The sequence below is a fragment of the Phycodurus eques genome, chromosome 8 (assembly GCF_024500275.1).
Source record: "Phycodurus eques isolate BA_2022a chromosome 8, UOR_Pequ_1.1, whole genome shotgun sequence".
In the NCBI taxonomy this organism is placed as follows: Eukaryota; Metazoa; Chordata; class Actinopteri; order Syngnathiformes; family Syngnathidae; genus Phycodurus; species Phycodurus eques.
In genome coordinates, this window is record NC_084532.1 from 8,006,625 (window position 1) to 8,022,577 (window position 15,953).

General features: G+C 41.8%; 1 protein-coding gene across 1 annotated transcript; it reads right to left on the minus strand.

Moving 5' to 3' along the window:
• Positions 1-629: 629 nt before the first annotated feature.
• dmrt2b (doublesex and mab-3 related transcription factor 2b) lies at positions 630-3,248 on the minus strand. The gene is made up of 4 exons (XM_061684154.1): positions 3,163-3,248; positions 2,513-2,872; positions 1,900-2,005; positions 630-1,620 (listed from the first exon to the last, which is right to left on the minus strand). Exons 2-4 carry the CDS (start codon positions 2,870-2,872, stop codon positions 797-799), a joined length of 1,290 nt encoding a protein of 429 aa, XP_061540138.1. The 5' UTR covers positions 3,163-3,248; the 3' UTR covers positions 630-796.
• Between the last annotated feature and the right edge of the window lie 12,705 nt (positions 3,249-15,953).

A 15,953-nucleotide genomic window follows, 5' to 3' on the forward strand; every position in this document is an offset into this window, starting at 1 on the left:
CCCACATTGAAGTTTGTAGTTTGGCCTTGAAAGATATCTTTTATGACCCCGGTCCTGGAACTTTTCTGACTCACCTTGTACAGTATATATGAAGTAATCAATCAGTCAATCAATCAGACTTGGTATCTATAGCCCTTTTCATACACTAAAATGTAGCACAAAGTGCTTTTCACAATAAAAGCAAGCAAACAAAGCATATGCCACTGCCACACAAAAACAGATGCACACAAACACACAGAGAAATTTCCCTCTCACACATAACACAGTATGTAAGAGCACTGCAAAAGACACAAGCCCAAGCACTCAAAACTTAAAGTTTTGTTCACACTTTGTTTGGTGGATGAATATTTACAGACAGGTAAGAGTAATTTAACTTGACATGATATAAATTATTAATGATGATGATACTAAACATGATAGCAGACAATGCAAAGATTGTCTAATTATTATAATTCTAATACAATTTAAAATACGGCAAAACCGATTTTGATGTACCACAATTGTATTGCCCATGTTGTCGTGTGTTTGTTAATGAGCAGGATTGTTAAGATTCATTTTTTTCCCGTGACACTTTGTAGAGGGGTGGGTCTCGGACCAAGGAAAACATGAGAGTATTTGGTACAGATGCATTTTTTTTTTTTTGCTCAGCAGAGGCGGAGGTCTGCACTCTGCTGAATGCCATTCTAGTTTGAATAAAAACCAGCTTCTGTCAGTGTAATACAACTAACCGTTTCTGAGTTCACATGTCAAGGTGATCCCTGCACATAACCAAAGCCAAGTACTTTCCATTGGCTTGTCAGGCCCTTAGCAGAGCCTCCACTGAGAAAGGTAGCAGCTTCACAGCTGGAGTGCTGCCTGAGCTGCCAGGAAGGCTCTCGACAGAGTCTTCACCAGGATGCGTCTGGGCAGCAGGAGTGTCGGCACACCGGCCTCTAGCTGTCAGCGCTAACGGATCCAAGGTCCTGCTGGGGGCTCTGACATTTGCCAAGTCCAGGATCCCCTGATCTGATACAAAAATAGAGCATGTGACATTTGAGTCTTGAATTTCTCTTGGTTTTGACTGAGCTTTGATGAGGTCCTGACACAACAAAGTGCTACCACGGTGTTTGAGAGTTTGTCGTGAAGGCGAAGGTATCAGCTCTGATGTATCTTTCTTCTCGCAGCAATTCCAGCCATGCTTCACCTCATCCTTCTTATCTCTATTTAACCCTGAGCTTTTGCAGAGCTGGAACTCACTTTTTGTGCATGATGTGTTCTTAAAATGGAACCAGTGATAGAAATGGAAGTCACAGTCTTGCAGTGGCTTACATCGGTTACACCCAGACCCAAAGCTAGATGTCCCTGCAGATGAAGGGACTTTGTTGAACGACTGCAAGCTAGGCGTGATGGGTAGAGGCATCGGATGAAGTGTGGGGAGGAAGGTGGAGTAGGAAAAGGAAAGGTCATTCTGGAACTCTCTCTGTCTGAGCTCCCGCTCCAGCATCACGTTCTCCAGCTCCTTGTCAGCAAACGTTCGTCTTTTCCTCATGCGGGCACTAATGCTGGCGCTTGGAACACGTGCATGGTCACACTGTGTCTGCTTTAAGCAACAGGAACCGTTACACTCCTGTGGTGTCAGCCCTGCACATTTTCCACAAATGCAGATTAAGGTTATATACAGTATATGTATTCATATAAGTCAGTTACATATCATGAAGTCATTACAATGCATTATGATTTATCTACCCTGTCTGACTGATTAGACTTTATGCCTGCAAACTTGACATACTTCATGTCAGATAAAATTGGGGATAACTGCTGTTTGGTAGTCCTCACTTTATTTTGGTCGCCATAGCAACAACTACATCCTCAATTTAAACTCCTTGACAAATGAAAGAGGTGGATTCGATTCAAATTTACCTTGCAGGAGGCTCTTGGTCCGCAGCATACTTGGCTCTGCTGCCTCAGGAGAGCGCTGAAACAAAGTTCTCTGTGAGGAAGTTGGACATTTGACACCTCTCTTACCCTGGAAGACACGACGCAATAAAGAGTTAGACATTTTGACGTAGAGAATGAATTGAGAGCATAAATCACTGCTGCCTTACAGACCAAAAGTCACAGTATCTTGCTCAAGAACCCCATCACAAGGGCTTGGAATCGAACTCACAGCCCATATTTTGGAGGGAGCCAGAATTGCATTAGATCCTTAATTAAGGTGTTTCAGGTAGCTAATCAAAATACAGACTGATGCAGCTGTTTCTATCCCAACCAAACATGACAAACACATGCTCAAATATATTTGTGAACGTCAATACATTTTGCAGATGGCCCTATGTCGTCGCGTTTTATCTAACACTGTACAAAATAATCAGGAATTCTTTCTATTGAAAAACGTTTGGATAAAAGCATCATCTTAGAGACTGAGTGCAGCTTTTCCAGCTAATATTTGTTGTGTTCCGATTCATAGTAAAGAACTATCGGTCTATTATTTTCCTGTCAATGGACGCCACATCCAAAAGAGTGCGTCCCTCACCTCCGCAGCCTGGTGCCTCCTCAGTGCGACCTGCGCGGCCATGACGCGCTGCCGCTGCACCACCAGCAGGCAGCAAGCGCAGCCGCAGTCCCTCCAGCGGCACAAGCGTTTGTGACCTTTCAAGCACGAAACCACGCCGTGGTTCCGACAGCGGGCGCATTTGGGACTTCGGCTCATCTTGAGCGGTTTCTCCTGCTGCAACGATTTCTTCTCTCTGCTGTCCCCGCAGGTCAGCGCCGGGCTGTCCGTCACCCCCAAGCGTCCATCGGCACTTGTCACGACAAAAAACTCTTCATATTTTGCTGCATCGAATTTTCCTATTGTTTCCAGCTGCCGGCTTCCTTCCAATTGAGCGGACATCTGTGTGACAAGTTTCGAGTAACCACAGTACCTTATCAATATGACGAATTGATCCTTAACGCCGAGGTTTGTACGCACAGAAAGCAAAACCTACATCGGAATATATTTTACATTCTAAACATGTACATATCAAACGTAGTGCATGCAATGTAGTTAAGTCACTTATTAGTGAATTGTTGTAAAACAACGGATTAGAGTCTACACTATTTTACGCACGCGCTCCACCAATTCAATTGCATCTGCAATCTGCGTGCAATTTAACACAATAACTGTTGAAAAAAGGGCTTAACCTGAAGGGGGGAAAATGCAGTTCCCTGGACTTGGTTGACGCGTGAACAGTGTGGTCCTTCAGCACCAAGTCCTTCTAAAACCACGCACTGAAGTGTTGTCTGATCCAGCCTGCAACTGTAACGGTGTTTTAAGGTGGAAACTTCGCAGCCTACCGCCAGACGTCTGAAATGTTAAACTCCTCTCAGCTGCTCTCTGACGCGCCTTCTAAAAACAAGGGGGCCACAAATGCTTCCAAGTCCTTGCGCAGCGTCCGTGAGCAAACATTTGGGGGAGCCCACCTGCGAGAGAAGTCACTTTCTCGATTTAAGCTCCTCACCTGCCCTGCCTTAAAAGTACCCAGCCCACCCGGGGAGTTGACTCAACTTGCAAAGATTGGAAAACAAGACACATCTTCAAGTTAAAGCATTGGATACTCCAGATCAAAATTTCCGTCCACTACAGATAGATAGATAGATAGATAGATAGATAGATAGATAGATTATTTTAAATTTGTGGCATTAAGGTAGTGAGGCCCAAAGTGATGTTTTTTTTCACGCGGGGGAGGGGGGGGCGGGGGGGTAAGTCAGAAGGCAGCACACCTTGCTTTTGGATACCATGTATTGTATACATGATTGCATCAAGTTTGTTGAAATAATTCAACTCCATTCAGGACCTCTGCGGCGAACTTTCCTTATAATAATAAATTCCGGTGTCGGTGTGGATGTACATATGGTTGACATATGCAGATGAATTGTAACATGCAGTCCCGCAGAATGTGAAAAGTGCGCCTTCTACTGATCAATACTTGTAACTACATTCAGGGTCATTCTTGAATACTTGGCCCGAAGCATTCACCAAAATGCAATTCACCAGTACATATGAAATAATAATACATTTTTTTCAAATATAATATATATATATATATATATATATATATATATATATATATATACATATATATACATAGATACAGAGAGAGACAGACAGGCAGGCAGGTAGACAGACACATAGGTAGATAGATAGGTACGTAGACAGATCGGCTTCTTTAGATTCTGACCATGAATGAAATATTCATGTATTTACTTAACGGTGTGTTTGATTTGATTCACCACAGTGATAAAGTAAAATGAATTATACCTTCCACTCTAGGGGAAGACCAGGAGCAAAATACCAAATTGTTCCTACTGCTGCCTAAACGCGTCTCAGCAATCCATCAGTGGACTTATCTAGCATGAGCAAAATGAATGGCTAAATGTGCAAAGTGGAATTAAAAAAAAATAAAATTAAACAAACACAGCACCCTTTCACCAATAAAAAGCTCTTGCAATGTCTGCATCTTTATGTGAAAAGTGCACCAACAACAACGTAATGCATTTTGTTGGGATCATTCTTGTCCCATGTCCCTTCCTCCCTACTCTTTCAACAATGACCTGAGGTTGTGTAGAGGATTGTGCTACTCAGTCAGCATGTAGGCAGCAGAGATATACTGTAGTTTGACAACATACTCCTCTCCCTCCTGTTTGGCCTGTCAGCATGTCCTCCTCTGTCTGCTTCTCCAACCGTGCAAGCACCCTCAATCATCTTCCAGTGTAACACAAACTAAACAACGATGACAGATAACCGGTGAGCTACCTTCAAGGACAACTACTTCAACTTCATGCGTTGTGCTGACGTGTAGAAGAGGTAAACACAGGAGCTTGTAGACTGGCTTTTTGCAAACCAAATCCTGAGCTGAATTTTAAGGCTCTTCAAAGAGATGAGTAAAAACATTGGGCCGCATTTCACGATGCCTTTGCGAAAAGCTTTTAGCAGCTTTATCCACGACTTCTAAAGAGTATAGAGGACACCTGAGCAGTTATCAGCACAAGGCAGATGCCAATAAGCTGACAGCTTTAGTTAAAGAGGTTTAACCTGTACCAAGGAGAGTTTTTGGGCTTTCAAGCTTGGTTAACTCATGATTGTATACACACCACTGAAATAAACGCACCTTTAACCCTATCACGTAAGACACAATGAGGCTGCTTTTGTGAAGTTTTCATATGCCGTGCAAATATTGCTCGTCAAAGACGGTTCCTCTGTTGAGGCTATTTAATGTTCATTTTTAACCTGACATACAGTAGTTATACAGCGGCTGAAATAAATATTTAACACGTCACCATTTCTCTCACCAAATACATTTCCAAAGGTGCTATTGACATGAAATTTGTACCAGATGTTGGGTAGAAACCAAGTCATCCATACATACAAAGAAAGTAGAAAAAGTAAGATCAGAAATTAAGTTGTGCGTAATAATTTGAAATGAAACAGGGAAAATGTATTGAACACAAGAAGAAAAGGAGGCGCAAAAAGGCATGGAAAGCCAAGACAACACCTAAAATCTATCAATAATCAAACAGCAATCCAGCCCCTTGTCAGTGCAAATGAGTATCAGCTGGTTCAGTGCTAATTGATGGCCTAAAAAAAAGGTCTCATTGCCAAGCTGTGAGTCAAGACACATCTCATGATGGGTAAGACCAAAGAGCTGTCTCAAGACCATCACAAACTATCCATCCATCGATTTTCTGAGCCGCTTCTCCTCACTATGGTCGCGGGAGTGCTGGAGGCTATCCCAGCTGTCATCGGGCAGGAGGCGGGGTACACCCTGAACTGGTTGCCAGCCAATCGCAGGGCACATAAAAACAAACAACCATTCGCACTCACATTCACACCTACGGGCAGTTTATAGTTGTCAATTAACCTACCACACACATTTTTGGGAGGTGGGAGGAAACCAGAGTGCCCGGCGAAAACCCACACAGGCACGGGGAGAACATGCAAACTCCACACAGGCGGGGCCGGGGATTGAACCCCGGTCCTCAGAGCTGTGAGGCAGACGCTCTAACCAGTCGTCCACCGTGGTACCATCGCAAACTAATTGTTGCAAAATATAACGATGGCATTGGTTACAGGCGCATTTAAGCTTCTGAATGTTGCAGTGAGCACGGTTGGGGCCATAATACATAAGTGGAAAGCTAATCATACCACCATAAATTTGAGGTGCTCCTCAAACATTCCTGACAGAGGAGTGCAAAGTATAATCAGAAGAGTTGGGAAAACAGTGAGTAATGCGCTCCGTCGCCATGGCCTGTATGCACGCTCATCACGCAAGTCAAGGATTTGGAACCTTTCGATCAAACTGTCAAAGGTCTGGAAATGTGGTTGAGTGGTAGATTTAGATGTGAACAAGTACAGAAGCTTTCTGACAAAACTATGTGTAGGGCAAATTATTGATAAGACAACAAGAGCAGCCGCCTCCCTCCTACACCGCCAGGCCTTGGGGGATGCACACGATGACCTTTGTTTCTCTGTCTCTCTCACTTCTGTATAACGGAGGTGATTGTTTGCTTAGACTTCAGTCAGGGGTGAGAACTCGTAAGACTTGTACCTTTTCCTCTCTTTGCAAAGAATTTTTTTTTTTTTTTAAATAAAAAACCCACAAAGACCAGATTGCTTCCTTTCTTATTCCGTCAGAAAAGGATTTGCCAAACAATACTCCAATTGTAACTAATAAAAAAACACTTATCCCAAATTTTGGCTATAAAAATAGATATTTATATTTTTATCTTATTAGATTTTAATAATCATTGTAAATAAAACTTACAGATAATTATTAATTCAGCAACGGGTTATTGTTCTTCTTGTCAAATTGTATCAGAGTATACTGAGAGCTATATATTTTTTTCTCTGTGTAGATAGTGTACTTTGTGATCTATCAACAATCTTTCTGATAACATAAAATATAGTCTTCGGTCACTCGTGATCCACAACTCAGTAACAAGCCAATGCATCAATGCAATCAAGCCACGTTCCATGATGTTAGCATGCAAGGTGGATGAGTGGTTAGCACGTTCCCCTCATAGTTCGGGATTCGAATCTTGAGGCCGGCTCCAGTTCCCTGTGACCCTGAACAAGATCAGAATTGTAGAGGTTTGCACACAAGATCCTTTCTATGTAGATTTTAATGTATTTTTGTCACCCCACTTTTAATACAATAACTTACCCACTGATGAGAAATTCAAAGGCACCCTTTCTTTATTTTTATAGATCAAATACCTGTATGGCAATAACATCAAAACAGAAGTTTCTAAAATTTAGTTGTCTTTCTACTAGTCAAATCAGATTGATCACCCCCCCCATGGATTTTTATTTCCTTTTTGTTAATCAGATTGTCTCAGGCCATCGAGCAAAAAGCTTTATGAAAGGAAACCAATATCCTTATAGACACATTGCTGACGTCTCAGTTGGGGCATACAGCAGTTACCATAATATTATGGACTTTCTGGTGAAGTTCCTAAACAGTAATTGAGCTTAAGCGAAACAATATTCAATAGGTTCCAAGTAAAATAATATTTAGTCTTTCGATATCCAATCAGTCAAAAATCTGGACGCACCTTCTCATTCAATAGCATGAGAAAGTGTGTCCATTCCTTTGATAATACAGTACTGTACATTCAGGCACATTCAAAATGGTTGCTAATTAATGAAGGTAATGTAAATTACAATTTACAATGACAAAAAATTACAATTCTGGTAAAATACAAATTATCTTCCATTTCCTTTCAAAGTATTTTTGGAGGGAGAAAAATGAATTTGGACTGGAATCTGGGACACAGAGGAACATATACTAGTCTTGTCAAGTCCTGGTTTAGTTCCAGTGTGGCACTCTCCTGCTCAAGAAGAAATTCAAGATTAGACGGGAAAGTGAATGTTTACACACGGTACAAATTGAAACATGATTGTATGTTATGCACGAATGAATGTCATAACAAGGGAGTTGGACATAAACTAGCACCTTGATTGGGGGAACAGCTTTGTGGCTTGTGAATTTTGAGAAACCTGGTATTTTTACTTAAAACTACAACTTATTTTCTACTTGTAGCCAGATCCATTGACTGCGAGGACATGTCATGCTGAAATACAAGCAGCAAATAAAATAAACTAAATAAATGACTAAAAATGCTATCCTCAGCTACTGTCTCAGTTTTAAGATATGAATTTCACAGCGGAGCTTTATTAGTTGTAAAAACAATCTAACTCAGTTGTGGCTTTAGAAAAAACCCCATCAAATACAAATTTACATTTCACTTTAATTTGTCTTGTCAAGGAGCAGAGAGGAGGCCCATTGTCTGAGACCATGCAGATGTTAACTGCACTGTCGTCAAGTCATGTGTTTGATCATGTGACATATGTGGTTGGCAGGCAGTCGCTGTCTTTCCCAGCACATTATGCACAGCCCCTCCTTCAGCTACAAAAGTGTAACATCGTCTTGTCTCCGCTCCCTGCTGACTGCATGTGACAGCTGAGGGGAATGTATGGAGAGCAGTCGCCAGGGTACATTATCGATGCCCTCATGCTTCGCTCTTTCTTCCACGAAATGTATTCCCGATTCAAATAAGCCTTCTCTTCTCAACTATCATTTTAGTTCCAAGACGCTACAAAGGAAGTATTTTGGCCCCAATAAATGCTGTGATGGTGGGAATAAATTGAGTTTTATATGAAAGGAATAACAACAGAGACAATTTGGGGAAAAAAATAGCAGTCATCACCATCAACTGCTGAAAAACACATTAGCATACAGAAAAGTGGGTTTCCACTGTAGTGGTTCCTAATTGTCGCTTTCTCCAACTAAATGGCTTCCTCCCCCTAGATAATGATGCAGTACCCTCCTACAACTGCAGAAAGTATAATAGATAGAGAGGGAAATATTGGCAGAAGTTACAAGAGCTGTTCATTTACATGCGATTCCATTGCTTTCCCCCGCCAGCCAATGCATTCGGGCTGCAGTGCATGAGGGGAGAAGAACGGGAATGAATAAGACAGAACATTGGGCATTGCAGGTCTTTACTTTGAAGATGAATTCCTTGAACCTCAAAGAAAAAGAAGAATAAATCTGATTGGTGTCAAGTTGAACTGCTGCAACACTCATGAAAAGAAGATTTTATACATGGTGGTCAAAAGATGCTCAATATATAATTTTTTGAGTATCCTCATTTGTTCCTCCCTAGAACTTCCATCAATCCATCCATCGCATGTGCTGGAGCCTATCTCAGCTATCTTCGGGCGGGAGGCGGGCTACACCCTGAACCGGTCGCCAGCCAATCGCAGGGCACATAGAAACAAACAACCATTCACACTCACATTCACACCGACGGGCAATTTAGTGTCTTCAATCAACCTACCACCCATGTTTTTGGGATGTGGGAGGAAACCAGAGATCCCGGAGAAAACCCACCCAGGAATGGGCTGAACATGCAAACTCCATACAGGCGAGGCCTGGATTTGAACCCCGGTCCCCAGAACTGTGAGGCAGATGTACTAACCAGTCTTCCACCATGCCGGCCCCTGGAACCTTTTTTTTATTTATTTTTATTTTTTTGTCGACACTAACCACTATTGCTGCCAATTTACCATCACATTTAACTGTGTTGATTAATTATGATTACATGGAAGAGGATTAAAAGCTGTCGTGGCAATTAAAGGCTGTGAAGGTTTTACAAAGTGAATGCATAAGCAGCATTTGAATCCTCCAAAACAATGGTCTGTGTCCACAATGTAGTTCTTGAGGCAGTTGATAAACTAGAAAGTTTTTAAAACGTACCCCAAAAAATAATTAAAATATGTGTTAGTATTTATCCAAATGAGATGCTGTTTCTTTTTGTGTTCAAATCTGTCGGCGCAGGTCTTTCTGTGTGGCGTTTGCATCCTCTCTCTGTGCTTGCGACTTCTCTCTGAGTATTTTTATGATGGTCAAATTTCAAGCCTCTCTTAACAGTGGGCCATATGTTTCCATACATTTTTTTTAAAAACAGGCTGAGGAGTGTGATCCCCTGTAGTTGGAGCACACCCTTCTTAAAAAGGGGTACCACCACCCCAGTCCGCCATTCCAGAGGCACTGCCCCCGATTTCCACGCGATGTTGCAGAGGCGTGTCAACCAGGACAGCCTCACAACATCCAGAGCTTTTAGGAACTCCGGGCCAATCTCATCCACCGCCGGGGCCTTGCCAGCGAGGAGCTTTTTAACCACGTCGGTGACCTCAACCCCAGAGATAGGCGAGCCCGCCTCAGAGACACCAGACTCTGCTTCCTCATGGGAAGGCGTGTCGGTGGAATTGAGGAGGTCTTCGAAGCCTCCCCACCGAGTCACAATGTCCCGAGTTGAGGTCAGCAGCTCCTAGGATCATTGGGAGACACAAACCACTTCACCATGATAAGGTGTCGGCTCAAGTAGGGGATGAACACAATTGAATGAAACATTGAAATACAATGTCCATCCATCCATCCATCCATTTTGTAGCGCTTATCCGAGGTCGGGTCGCGGGGGCAGTAGCTTTAGCAGGGACGCCCCGACTTCCCTTTCCCCAGCCACGTCATCCAGTGAGGATCAGCGGTACAGAAAATGGATGGATGGATGGATAATTGTATTGTGTAAAATAAGTCAAAACCCAGTCTTACAGGCAGTGCCAAGGAACAACTGGGTCAGTGCTGTCAGGCCTGTTGCCAGGCCAGTGACCTTATTCATGCTGTAAAAAAGGTAAAGAACAAAACATACTGGTTGGGAAGTGATTCATACTAGTTTAATGACTGAATATATTTAGCTCATTCATCTGCAGAGTAGGTGAATACTTAGTATGCTAAAATATGTACAGCAGATTTGCAATATTTTGTATGCATCAAAACACAGCATACTTAATGGCCTATGCTCAGTGACGACCCATTCCACTCTTTATACTGCAAATTTTCTTGAGCCTCTTGCAATCTCCTCACAGCCTCATCTGTACTGTACTTTCAGCCAGCTATCTTAATGCTAATAATAATTAGCATCTATATTCCAGTGCTTTAACCTTTTAAGCAACATATTTAACACAAACTGTGCAGCAGACAAGATAAGGGTGCTCACAGTTATATATTGTTTATCCTCTGCATAGAATGACTACAAATAGTGTCATAATGATAAACTGAGAGAGGAGTTAAGACGAAGCATTATTTGAAATCCAACTTCAGTTGTAGGCAGTAGACAGACAGTGGACAGAAAACCTTGGATGTCCGCTGCCGTGGTCGTGGCTTCCAGTACCTGGTGGACTGGGAAGGGTTTGGGCCTGAGAAACGCTCCTTGGTTCCGCAGTCCTTCATCCTTGGCTCATCCCTCCTACGGGACTTCTACCTGGAAGTTCCCCATAAGCCCGGTGGGGCACCAGGCGGTGCCCCTTGTGTGGGGATACTGTTGCGAGCAGTGTTGGCAGTTACCTTGAAAAAGTAACTTAGTTACTTTCCTGATTACTTGAGCTTAAAAGTAACTTAGTTACTTTACTGATTATTTGATTTCAAAAGTAACTAAGTTTGAAAAAAGTAACTTTTTAGTTACTTTCAACAGCAGCCAAGGGGCAGGAATGTCACTTATCCACAGTACAAAAAAAAGCATTAGCTTAACCGTACCCATTACTTGGTAATATATGCCACACAGGTTACAGAATGATGTCATCAACATGAACCAATAACTTAAATAGTGTAGTTGAAGTCACCTTAAATGAGCTACTTAGTGCAGATTTGACATACCAAATACAGTAAGTACATAAACATGGAAGGCATGGAAACAGGGCGGAGACGTCAGCCGTGCAAGCGCGTTAAACCAGCTCACAGTCCGGACAACAGGCGAAGGCGAAAGTTCTCACGTTTTATTGTAAATATTATTTAAGCTAAGTACTGTAAGTCCTTCAGTGAGTCAGTCCTTATTGCATGACGATTTATTACCACGCACCTCTGTATGAATACTATAATTAACCCACAATGTATTGCGCGCTTAACACGCCAGTAAAACAGTTTTCTTAATGTGTAAATAAAAAGGTAACAACAATCAAATACACTTTTTTACGATGGTAAATAACAAAAATAGTGCAGTGACAGTGAAATCATGCATTTCTTTGCACTTTTATAGTACTCTAACGTCACTGCGCAGTGTATAAGAAACAATCACCTCCCAATCGCCTCGTTGGGTTTAATGAATAACGAGCACCCTGCGTGATCGGTAAAATGTTTATGAACCGCTAGTTTGCTCTTTGCATGAGTCACCATCCATAAATTTGAGCTTGGCGGGAGATACAGAGGACTCAAAATGAACTATTGTTATGAAGAAGTAACTGTAGTCTGACTACTTCCTCGGGAAAAGTAACGTGTTACTTTGCTCGTTACTCAAAATGGCAGCATTTTGGAGTTACAAAGTAGCGCGTCACCGGCATCACTGGTTGCGAGTCATTTTTGGTTCTTTTATTTTGACATCGTTGCTGTCCTGCTTCCTGTGTTGCCTCTCCTTTTGTTTCAGGGCTGGGCGTGGCCAGGTGGGCCGAGCTCCTGACACAGCTGTCCCCCATTACTCATCACCCTCTGTATTTAACCTCCGGTCTGACCTCCAGTCCTCGCCAGAATGTCCTTGCTCCTTTACATGGTACTGGTCAGTTTTGCCTTCTATTCCCCATTGATTGAATTGCTTGCTTTAAGTTTTATTACCTCCCTTAGTGGATCTTTTTGTCTGGCTCCTTGTACTCACTAGTGATTTTCAGTTAATTAACTTTGTTGGAACTTTGAATTTTTTCCCTGGATTTTTCTCAGTGAGTTTTGTTTAGACTGATTTTTTTTCTTTCTTTCTTTTTCACCTGCGCCGTGAAGGGAGCTCAGTCTTTAATTAAAGATTCATTTGCTACTTTGGAGTCAGTGGCAGCTTTTGGGTCGAATTCCTGCATCAATCGTCACAAAAATATTAGCTTTAGCTCAGTAAAATGCACACAGCGAGTTTTTTGGAGACCGCAGGAACAGATACATTGCATTGAGTGTTTTGAACTACGAGTCTGGTCACGGAACAAATTAAACTCATATCTCAAGGCACCACTGTACGTCATATTTAAAATGTTCTTTGCTCCAGTATATTTAATTTATATTTTTCAGTGATAGATATACATACCGATATACCCACAAAATAGCAATTAATGTTGTACTGCTGTAAGGGACAGAGTAGAGTTGGACAGAGTAGTTCTGTCCAACTTTTTGAACATTTTGAAAGATTGTGTTTGATGGTGAAGAAGGTGAAAACCGTAACGAAGCAGAAACACCACTACTTGCTGTGCATATTTTAAGAAACTTATGTAGGAGAACTGTTAATGAGGCACGCCATTTTGCTGTGTTAGGCATTTTATATGTGGAAGCATTTCACATTTCTTCAGCACAAACAAGCTGAGTGGTGAAGTCTCTCAGAGTGAGCTTGGTTGTTGTCATGTTTTATGTTCTTACTCATACAGAAAATTGCACCTCAAATGTAGATGCAGAAGAGTGACTATAAAACAGAAAAGAGGATACGGAAGATGCATTATACTATGTGAAGTGAGAGAAAGGTTGCGTAAAAAGAAAAAAATGCTGAATGAGAGAGGGAACTGTGGAAGTGCTCAGTGAAAAGGCAGATTGGAAGACAGCGTACGTGTGCGCATGGATGCGTTTGGTTGCCGAAGGTGTGGCACGTGTGCATCTGAAGTTTGAGGTCATTGCTATCGCTCTAAAGCTCAGTTAAATGTCATTCTTTGACAAGTCCGGACATGGTCGACGTGTCCTTTGTGATTGTCACTCTGATGTGACATGCAAAGATTGCTGTCTTGTTTACTCATCGACCTATACCTGCCCAAAAATGTGTGTGCGTGCGTGCCTCCGTGTGTGGTGCACTCATACATTCTCTCTCTGTAACATGCCCGTTGTCATTGCTGTGGAGTCAATGAGGATGAGAAAAATAATAGAAATGGAAAATCATGTCAGAAATATTAAATAAACAAGACTTGCTGTTAGAGAACATGTCACACACTGTTCAGCTTATATGAAACAAACAGAGAGGAGCTGTCCCCAGCAGATAGACACGGGGGCAATTCACATCAGTGAGAGCGAGCACACAATCATCGAGCTGCAGGGGACAACAAAGCTGTGATGAGAAACAAGGTCTTCAGGCTAACCTTTAGGCTCTAACTAAATACGTATATTCACCATCATTCACAGAGAAAAGGGGTCATGCCAAATTAATATAAAGATATCTTGGCGTGAGTCGTGGCTGTATGTACGTCTGTATATGCATGTATTTCATCAAGCTACTGTATTTCAGTACGTTTTTATAGTTCATATGTAATGAAGTTGAAGTTCGAGGCTTTCAAGTGATATTTTGTTCTATTACTGGTAGTACTGCCCTTGTATGCATACTAAATACAAATATATTTAGACTTAACAGGTTTAATTAAAATTGAACTTTGCAGCAGATTTTAGAATGATCGCATTTGTTGGGTCAAAAAGAGGTGGGTTTCAATTGTCAAACAACCTCGATGCAGTTGAGTTAGTACTGTAGTATATTGCTAATAATTAATGAAACTATAACAGTTCAATGTAATTATAGGCAAGCAGGAACAGAACTGTCAAAAATACATCATTCTTCTCGCCAAATGAGCCAAGTTGCACATTTGGTACAGTCACTCAAACAGGGCCGTTTTCTGATATGGGCAATCGGGGACAACTCCGCCACTGTGTTGCAACCGCCGTCTCCTTCCGCCATACCTCAGTGTGTGACTAATGTACTTCTAAGATTTCATTTCAGGTAGCGATCAATGATTTTGCTTTCACTGGGAATTTTGGGGTAATCTTGTGCTCATGATGCCAGTATGAATGTAAAGTTACTAAACATGTGATGCATAATACCCAACACAACACTTGATTCCATGTTACAGCTCATAGGCTGAGTTTTAATATTAGAGCATCTATCCATGAGCCACTAAGAGCAAGTACTATAAAACAGCCCGCTTTTAATTGCAATTACCAAGGATTACAAACCGCTAAAACAAGTGTTCTTCAAAATAAAAGTCAATCTGGAAAAAAAGAATTACTGCTTTTATGTTTCTCCTACATATCTGTCCTTGTTAACCCAATGCTTTGTGCAAAGAGAACACATGTCATGCTTGGACTCTTCCTGATAAGAATACATGGGAATACTTGGCAACCAACATTTGTTTTTGCTTGCCCCATCTGCTCTAAGCTGACCTGGTTGTGTCACAGATGCGTCCTTTCCTGTTGCATTTTTCATGATGAAATAGGCAGCCCCTTGATGACTTTCCATTTAAAATTCACGTACTATTTCAAAGACGACTTCTCTGGGCAAGAGCCTTCTGTCCCTCTTTGAAATTATAATAGGGCCATGTGGAATTACAGATGCAGGTGAGGAGAGGATGGAGGAGTCATGGTGCGGCAGGTTGGATGTGGATGTAGTGCTTCTGACTGCAAGGATGAAAGAAAAAAATTCGGAAGACCAGCTGCTGGCAGAACTGAGGGAATAGTGAGATGGAAGAATGAATGTAACTTTGACATATCATGGAAAACATGGAAAAAATAGATATGATAGGATGAAATGAAATAGTAAAAAGGTGTCAGAGAGGATGAGGTGAAAGAAGAATAGAGTATCAGGAAAATGAAATCAATATAGATGTATGGAGAAATATGTAGCAAAAAAGACATGGAATGGAGTAGAGAAAGACATTTTACATCAGCTGCAGCTTTGCCTTGGGTGGATCGGGAGTGGTTCAAAGGGGCCCACAAAACATAGATCAACTATCAACCATACACCTCATACCTCGGGCGTTTAGAAACAGTTACCAGCTGCTTAACAAACCCTTGGAGGATTTATCGGTTTTCATTCAATGTATCCATCCATCCATTTTCTGAGCCGCTTCTCCTCACAAGGGTCGCGAGAGTGCTGGAGCCTAT

Excerpts from the sequence above, each read along its gene's own strand:
- dmrt2b (XM_061684154.1), bottom strand. The coding sequence starts at position 2,872 with ATGTCCGCTCAATTGGAAGGAAGCCGGCAGCTGGAAACAATAGGAAAA. Across the intron at positions 2,006-2,512 it reads GGAGGCACCAGGCTGCGGAG|GGTAAGAGAGGTGTCAAATG; the intron begins GTGAGGGACGCA and ends CGTGTCTTCCAG. Across the intron at positions 1,621-1,899 it reads GACCAAGAGCCTCCTGCAAG|GGCTGACACCACAGGAGTGT; the intron begins GTAAATTTGAAT and ends GAAAATGTGCAG.